This window comes from Carlito syrichta, unplaced genomic scaffold (assembly GCF_000164805.1).
Source record: "Carlito syrichta isolate Samal-C Ts95f unplaced genomic scaffold, Tarsius_syrichta-2.0.1 Scaffold77358, whole genome shotgun sequence".
NCBI lineage: Eukaryota > Metazoa > Chordata > Mammalia > Primates > Tarsiidae > Carlito > Carlito syrichta.
Window position 1 is genome coordinate 86,423 of NW_007021454.1, and position 9,424 is coordinate 95,846.

The 9,424-nt window shown below is 41.0% G+C and overlaps 1 protein-coding gene across 9 annotated transcripts in view; it reads right to left on the reverse strand.

Moving 5' to 3' along the window:
• The window catches only part of PRPF4B (pre-mRNA processing factor 4B), a 40,233-nt gene extending 33,400 nt beyond the window's left edge, over positions 1-6,833 (reverse strand). For all 9 annotated transcript variants that reach the window (XM_021710378.1, XM_021710379.1, XM_008054102.1 and 6 more), the window contains exon 1: positions 6,568-6,833. In XM_021710378.1, the coding sequence (XP_021566053.1) occupies positions 6,568-6,704 (137 nt within the window). In that variant the 5' untranslated portion in view covers positions 6,705-6,833. The remainder of the gene's footprint in view (positions 1-6,567) is intronic.
• Positions 6,834-9,424: the final 2,591 nt, after the last annotated feature.

Below are 9,424 nucleotides of genomic sequence, written 5' to 3' on the forward strand. Positions count from 1 at the left end.
TGGAGGCATTAAGTAAGCCAGGTGACAGGAAAACAAAGATGTACAAGACTGTTATCTGTCTCCCTCAAGGAAATTAAAGCCCAATGGAAAAGAAAGTCACATAATATAACCATAAAACACTGGAGAAATGTAATAATAATGACACAAATAAGGGTATTTTGGGGAACACTAAAAAAATCACCAAACTTATTTTGAGAATGGGTAGGGAAGGTGTTTTGTAGATTACAGGAAAAAACTCTGTGTTAAGCAGGGGCTTTGGGGGTAACGAAGAAATGTTTACTGAAAAGGGACATGGATTAAAAAATAAAGGTTGAGTAAAACTGTCCTAGAGAATGAGTAAGGGATTAAGCAGAAAAGGAAAGGGGCATTTCAGGTAGAGAAAGCAGGCGACAAAGGCATAATTATATATAGCAATCTACGGGCAGGCCAATGTTGTCGGAACATCAAACTTGAAAGACATTTGTCTAATGAAGGTTAAAATTCCAAGTGGAGCCAGACATGGTGGTGTGCCTACAGCCCCAGCCACTTGGGAAACCGAAGCAAGAGGATCGTTTGGGCACAAGAGTTCCAGGCTATAGCCTGGATGACAGAGTGAGACTCCTCTTAAACTTGGCAAGGGGAAAGAATGGAGTATGATTGAGATATTATTAACTAGCTGACAACAATGAGGGGGAGTGGAGAATACATAGCCACTACATGGCATCATCCTCTAAGAACTTTGATTTTGGGGTATCAGACTGCCAACCTCCATTTCTGGGTACCACGGAGTAGGGAAGGGAAAAAAGTCAGAGAAGTACAGAGAAAGCTGTGCCCTCAGGGGAAAGTCAGGTTTTAATTTGGGCTGACTTCTCTCTATATGAGAAGACACAGGATAAAAAGAGTAGTGCTCTCTGGATCATTAATTTTCCTCAAAGATGTGGAAAAAGAAAGTCAATATCTTGGTATTTAAAAACAAATTGCTATATTATGGAGGAGGAAAAAAAAATCACATAGATTTAATTAAAAGACCTAAAGACATTTCAACTTTGTTCCGGACATAGGCTAAACCTCCATACCACCGCTTTTCCCCAGAAATAACCCATGACTTACAGGGGAAAAAAGCCTGAGAAAAATCAGGCTAATTCAAGTTATGACGCTAAGCATGGAGAAACTTGTGAAAGATTGAGAATTTTTAGGTATATAATATAAATCTAAGTATCCAAAGTAAAAAATCCTAGTCATTAAGCTAGGTTAAGACTACCTGAAAACCTTTTAACTGTCTTCAACACAAAGGATAGGTGGGTTCAGCAGTCCCCAGAGCAAGACCGCCTGGGTTTAAATCCTGGTTCCATTAACTTACTAATTGTGTGGTCTCGGCAAGCTTAAGATCTCCCTGATCCTCAGGCATCTCATTTATAAAACGGAGGAAATAGTACACCAGAAAGGGTGTTGTGAGGTTTACACAGGTGAATATATGTTAAATGCATATGACAGAGTCTTGCCCAAACCAACCGCCTCCTAAAATACACTGCAATTTTTTACAGATGCTGGATAAATATATTTATTCACAACAACCTCGTGGAGCTGACACAGTTGGTAATAACAATGTTAATTTAAGAAATAATATCAAAGAGCAAAGACTCTGGAGTAAAACTACCTGGTTCAAATGTTACCTACAACATGACACAGCTACTGTGACCTTAAGCAAGTTGCCTCCTGTCCCTCAGTTTCCTCAACTGTGCCTCGTACAAACTGGAGAAAAAAACAGTACTGACAAATCACAGCTTTGTCATTATAATTAGATGAGTTCACATTACAAAAGGCTGTCATAGGAAGTGCTCAAGAAATGTCTCTCAGCCGGCTCGGTGGCTCAGCCTGTAATCCCGCGCCTTTGGGAGGCTGAGGTGAGTGGATTGCCTGAGCCCACGGGTTCGAGACCCGCCTGGGCAGCGAGACCTCATCTCTACAATAAATCAAAAAATCAGCCAGGCGTGGTAGCGCATGCCTGTAATTCCGGCTACTCGGAAGGCTGAGGCGGAAGGATCGCCGGAGCCCAGCAGGTCGAGGCTGCGGTGGCCGGGAGCGGCCACTGCACTCCAGTCCGGGCGACAGAGTGAGACTCCAACTCAAAAAAAAAAAAAAAAAAAAATGTCTCTCCATATGACAGATGAGACTTGAGGTTTAAGGGAGTGGCCTAAGGTCACACATACATCAGGCCAGTGAGAAGGTTGGTATAATAGTCCAAGTCAGTCAAAGCTTTTCCAATTGATTGAAGAAGCATTTAAAATGTCAGATTATGTCACTACTCTGTGTGAAACTTGATTATTGCCTCTTATCTCACTCAAAGCAAAAACTAAAATCCTTTACGAGGCCCTGATTTACTGCCCAACCTCCATAGCACTTTGAATCTACAACTGATTCTCTTCCCACACTCACCCTTAGGGCCATGGTGCTTGTACTTGCTTTCTTTTCAGTCAGAGATGCTTCTCCCAGATAGATGCATTCCTGGCTCCTTGGTCTATCTTACGTCTTTGCTCAAATGTCACTTTCTCAGTCAAGTATTCCTAACCAATCCACATATTCCCCTATGTGCTTAAGATTTTTTTCTCTGAAGCAACTACCATCACCTAATATAATTCTTGTTTCTCTCTTCCTATTATAATGGAAGCACTATGAGAGCCTAAAAATTTGTTCAGTGTATTGCTCTATCTCTAGGGCAGAGAAGATTATCTAACTTACAGTAGGTGCTCAATAAATATTTTCTGGGTCAATGAAATGATGTATAAACATATAAAAGCTGTATTGTTGGTTTATACTACCTCTAATAGATGCTAAGTGCTTGAAAGTCAAGATTCTGCTTTTGTTCAGTTGTATCTCCAGTGACTCACAAAGTGCACACATAGTAGGCACAGACCTATTTGTTGAATGTGCAACATGTATTCAAATCTACAGTTTAAATTTAGCCACTCCCTCTCCAAAAGAAAAACTGTTTGTGAAGTTTTCATAAAGTTTTTCAGAATAGTTTCAGAACAATTTTTCTGAAAATCTGTTTTTTGAACTCATCTTTTCTAATGCTAACAGCTATTAAGAAACCTGACCATCTTCTTAAATAGTTTATATTGACAATAAATATAGGCTATATAAGTTACATACATATTCATTTACATTTTACAATTTAACATTACACATTTAGCAAAGTGAATGTGTATACCAACCTGGTTTACAACAGATATGACATAAAACAAATACTTATTAAGGAGCTACTGAGTATGGGTAACATCCTTCAGATCATATTATCTGGAAGCAAAGCTGAATTAGAAGTACAGACAATATGGGGGTGCTTACCAGTATTTATTAATTTGTTTTGTTAAGTTTCACCCTCTAAACGACCGAGGTCTTGGGATATCTGGCACAATAAAAAACAATCACAGACCAACTTAAAAATAATATAAAGTGACCAATGACCAGCCACTAGTGTTATTTTGACTTTAAACAAAAATTTTTTTGTTTTGCTTTTGTGTCAGGTTCTCACTCTGCTGCCTAGGCTCAAGTACAGTGGCACAATCACTGCTCATTATATCCTTGACCTCTTGAATAGCTGGGACTACAGGAGTACACCTCCTTAAAAAAATTTTTTTTTGTAGAGATGAGCTCTTGCTATGTTGCCCAGGCTGGTCTTGAACTTTTGGTCTCAAGCAATCCTCCCACCTTGGCCTCCCAAAGTGCTGAGGTTACACGCATGAGTTACTGTGCCCAGCCTTAACTTCTTTCACATTTTTTCCCAATAGTCTTAATGAATTTATTTTGGAGGAATTCAATTTATGCTTTGGAGATATAGAGAACTGATTAAATTTGTGTATGAATGATGTTTTCAAGATAGACAATCCTTAAAACCATTTTTTCAGTGGTAGGGAAAGTGAATGCCACTGCTTCACCAAGAAAATAATTAAGCCTGTTTCTCTGACAAGACAAAATTATTTTTAAGGGTCTTACTATATTGTCTAGGCTGGAATCTGAACTCCTAGACTCAAGTGATCTCCTGCTCTGGCCTCCCAAGTAGCTAGGACTACAGATGCATGCCACCACACCTGGCTTTAAAATACTTACAATACAGACTAGGTGTGGTAGCTCATGCCTAATGCCTAAAATCCCAGCACACTGGTAGGCCAAGGAGAGGGGAATCACTTGAGGCCAGGAATTTGAGATAAACCTAGGACACAAAGTGAGACCCCCATCTCTAACAAAAATAAAAATAAAGCAGACTTTTAATAGAGAATGAATGTCGATGTAAAAATGAGAATGGGTCCAAAAGACCAACTAGTATTAAAACAAACCTCCCCTATGGCCCCACTTTTTCCAAATCAGGTTTGGGAAATCAAGTTTCAACAAATTATAGATGCCACATTAAAAAACGAATCTTGGCTGTGGCTCATGCCTGTAATCCCAGCACTCTGAGAGGTCTAAGCAGTAGGATGCTTGACCCCAGGAGTTTGAGACCAGTCTGGCTAACACAGTGAGACCCTGTCTCTATAAAAATAATAATAATAAAGTTTAAATTTAAAAAAAGAATATTTCTGGGACAGTGGAAAAAAATAAAAATGATTTCAAATTTTAAAGGCAATTTAAAAAGAGGCCGCAATGTATAGTGGGAGGCCTAGTAGTGCAACAACTATCAGTATAGGACTTCTGAACCAGACTGTCTAAGTTTAAATAGGTCTGCACTTAGTGTGACCTTGAGCAAGTTACTTAATTTCTCTGTGCTTCAGTTTCATCATCTGTAAAATATGGAAAAAAAACAGTCCCTACTGCCATAAGATTGTTATAAGAATTAAAAACTTCTGGGGAAGCTTAAAAACTACTTTTTATATTTATTCTTTCTGAATTTTCTATTTTTAATAGATCTCATATAACTGTAAACTACTCGGTGTCCTCTAAAGAACTGCTGTGTGCACTATATTCAGACACTCACTAGCATGCATACTATTTGCTTATCAAACCTATTTTTTTAATTAATATTTTGAAATTAGTGAAAGTAGGACACATACAAACCAAATATTTATACCAAGTGTCCTGTGGGGAGGGGAAATCAAAGATTACTTCAGTGGTACTTCTACTGCAGAGGCCTAAATATGTACTTATCATTATTAAATCATTATTTTAATATAGTGTGTGAATAAAATATGGCTCACCCACTCCTCAAAATGAATCTGAACGAAACCATATCATCCCTATGTCAAACAAATGGACATAATGCTATAAAACTTTCAGATTAGTAGTAAATTCAGCTGTTTAGGAAACAATTTGTATCACACAGACATAAACATTAACTGTGCCACACAGTGAACTCGATGAGGAACAATAAAAGGCTAAACATAGTTTAAAACTTTAGAATCCATTTGTCCTCTGCTAACTCAAATTGGAAAAAAAGAAGCTTTCCAAAGCCCTTAAAGAAAAACTCCATATAATTCTCTGCGTAGTTGAGTAAAGCAGAAGATTGAGGAGCCCAGACTGATTTACAACAATGAAGTGTCAGGGTGTCTGGTGGCAAAGACTTCTCCTATCTTTCAGTCACAAGTTAGTTGGTAGGAGACTATACCTCTAAGGAAACAAACCAGTGCAGATGCAAAAAAAAAAAAAGGTCGCTACAGGAATATTGGTTTTGAAATCCATTCTCTTTTAGGTTTAGGTTCTTGTTTTGAGTTTTCCTAGCATAAACATGAAAAGCTACAGTTAGCTTTTGCAACACATACAAGCATGTTTTTATCACTTGGACGCATGGATTCTTATATTAGCTTAATTACAGAATAACGTGGTTTGGCAGTAGCTACCAATCCCAGTACTTCTTCCATTCGTCCTCCTAAAGGGCCATAAACTCAGGCAAAAAAATGCCAGGCCTCAAAACCAAGGACTCTATCTTACTTTGCCACTAAGTTTGCAAGTTGGTAAACAAGCTAATAGGCAAGGGGGAAAAAAACACCGGATGTCTGATGGGGTAAAGAATACGTGGTGGGGGGGGGGCATGAAGTATCCCGCTAGCCCAGACTAGTTCTAGGATGGTCAAAGAATGTTGAGCCTAGCACCCCTTCTCCTCTCTGCTTGTCAGATCCTAAAAGCTGACCCCAGTAGCAGGACAATCGAGGGTACCGCATAAAGAAGAAAAGATTCTAGGCTTGCCCCTCTTGCTACCAATGACCCTCGTGTCCCCAACACCAACGCCGCTGAGTGCTGCCGCCAGGGAGCTCCGCTTGGTCCCCGAGGCAGTATTAAGGAGGCGCGACCTCACTGCCGCGGCAGCCACCACGCGCACTGGACCTGTAGAGGCCGCTCGCGCCTACGCCTCCCGGGGCAACGACTCGCGGCAGGCCGCGGCCGCCTTTGCCCCGACAGCTGCGGCCTCTGGGAGAAAGAAGCTCGAAGGCCGCCCTCTTCCCGCGCCTACTGCCCCACTTTGTATCGCGCCGCGGAAAGGCAAAGTTTGGCTCTCGCCATTAGGCCTGAACTTTCCCGCCCGCCCGTGCAGGTCTCTGCCGCTTCCCACTCGGCAGTTCCCAGGCTCCGGCCTCTGGCCCACTCGCAGAGACTACTTACTCGGGCTGTTCCCGTAAGGAGTGAGTCTCCGCGGCGGCCATCTTGAACTTCCTGACTCCTCGGCAGCGGTGGCGGCGGCTCCCCGGACGGTGCAAGCTAGTAGAAGTGGAGGAAAAAGGAAAAGAGCTGTCGCGCATGTGCTAACCGCGTAGGGAAGAGCGGCGTTCCGAGTCCGCGCTAAGAATCCGGAAATAAAACCCTATGTCCGGGGACTAGCGTAGAGCGTCGTGACGCAACTTCCGGGTCCAGGGCGGGCGATGCGTGCTAAGGGTTAAGGGCGAGTGCTTCTCTCGAGTTGACTTGTCTAGTTAATGTTCAAACCGGACGTTTAGGCCTGGAAGTGTGCCGGCGAGGGGAACAGAGGAAGTGTGGTGTAGGTATCGTGTGTGCAGTTCCGAAAACTGGTCCGCTATGGGGACCAGAAATTGGGAAAATTCTCTTAAAACTGGGGAAAACGAAATGATTTTGTCCCTGGACGGCGTTAGAGACAAAGTAAATGCTTAGATTAACCACCTCACCATATAGCTCAAACGGAGTGGCATTAAGCGAAGGTGTGTAGGAGGGCATTTAAGAATACTGAAAGTTAGGGTTGTACTTCCAACATATTTTTTTTTTCATTAATCAGTATTTTTTATTATGGTTTTGTGGGGTACAGTTAAGGGTTAGGTGCAACATATTTTTTATATGGAGTTATTATTACATTTATTTGAAAAATTGAACATCTTTTCAACTTTTGCTTAGTCCAGGGGTAACATGACTCAGGAATCGATAGGTTTGTTGTTTTTGTAAATTGAACATGTAAGCAATTTTGGGGGGGCAAGTTGCATTATGTAATTTTGTTTTTCTGTGCATGACTCTACGGTAATGGGATTGAGTATTGTACGGGAAAACATTTACTGGCTCTTGAAGGGCTCCCAATATACCAAGTATACTAAGTAGGTTCTTATGTTCCATACACACACACACACACACACACCCGTAATATATGTATTTCTCCATACTCTGATACCTAAAAGCAGGATGACGATGATTCTTGTAAATTATCTGAGTTTGGGTGTGCCTTAAAAATTTGAGTTCAGAATCTCCAGGCTCCTTATATATCTCCTGATTTCTAGAGGAGAAGGGTTCCAAAAATTGTAAAAAGTAAGTCCCTGGTTGGCTGAATTTGAACATATTAAGATGTTAATTTCTCTCAAGAAATTCTGTTAATAACATGAAACACTAAATTAATCCTTTAATTACTTTTTATGGCTACTCCCCAACCCACCCCCATTATAGTATTTACATATATGGTCCTTAAAGATTCTGTCTTCTTCATGAAAGATTTCTCCCCTTTATCAGATTCAGATATAATAGCTCAAAATTCGTTCACAGAATAAAGTGTTCAGAAACATGTCAAGATTGGTTTTTATTTTCAACCATTTATTTATGCACTAATGGTGTGTAATTTGGGATTTGAGTTCTAATTGTTGTTACTTCAAGGTTCTTTTAGCCTATAAATCTCTTCAAATATGAATTCAGCCAAGTATTTAAATTCTTCTATCTTCTGCTGCTCCCCTCTCCCACACGTGAAGGCAAGGCTATGTGTCATTGTGCCAAGAATAGCTCAGATACGTTTAAAAAATTTTTCTTAACTTAGTTTTTAAACGTTGTTAAAAAGTTTTATTTTAAATAAATGAAATGGGCCGTTGCTTTGCTAAACCATGGTCTCCATGTTTCCTAGCCTTGGTCCCCTCCCCTACCTTGGGGAGGTGAATCTTTCTCTAATTTACTTTCTAAATAAACTATATTTCCTATATAAAAAATTTAAAAAAAAAGAAATGTTTAAATTGAGAGTGTATGTAGTATAAATTTGTACCAGGTCTTATCTTGGAACTAGAGTAATACACTTGAAGGCAAAGGAAACCTGGTTCAGGTACTATTGCCACGATTTACACTTGAACAAACCGGACATTAAGGTAAGGAAACTTGTATATGCGTGCGTTGCCCAGTGCCGAGCTGATTTTTGACAAAATTCTGACTTGAAAGTCTGCTCTTTTCTCATCAGGCTGCTTCCCACAGACATATAACCTTGCTTAGCATCTGCTTTCTGAGCACTCCATCCTCCCAGCTCTTTGACATTCAATTGTTTGTTGAAATCAATCCAAACATGCTTTATTTTCCTGGTATCCAGAAGCCTATTATAAATAAATGCTTTGTTTTTCCCGTGTCTCTTCCTTATTGCTGATTGGTCTGTCCAGAGCTCCTTGGCTGGTCTCAGTTTCCTCAACCATATACAATCTCCCAAGTCCCCTTTTGCTCTGCTCACGTGGCGGTGTGCTTTATGTAAAGATGAAGTGTGGGGAGAAATTAAATGGGGCACAGTAATGGGCGCTAAAGCTGTTCCGGTTTGAAGCCAGAGTTGAGACTTGGGCAAACCAGTCACGTTTTTTAAAAGAGCACGGTGAAAAAAGTTTCACAAAACGATGCGTGCAAACGCTCCTTTTAAAAGAATTATCACCAAGTTCATTTGCACGGAACTACCAGGTGTTCGGAGAGTGAAACAGATTTGTCAAGGACACGTCCAAAACTATGCTGCTGTGTTATTTTAGTTTTGACAGAGTGAGACTTTCGGAAGGCAGAGTCGCAGCAAACATCCATCTATCAGTTTGTGCATTCATCAAACGTTTACGAAGCAACAAACTTATACCCAGCTCGTCAATCATGCTGCCCTCCTCCCTTCGCGAACTCAGAGACCTTTGCGTCGGAAAGCCGCTGCAGGCAGGCGCCGTTTAAACCGACCTGCCCAGAAAGGACAGCTCCGCGGCGGCCCCGCCCTTCGGAAGTCCATGACGGGGCGGGGCCTTGGCCCAGCGCG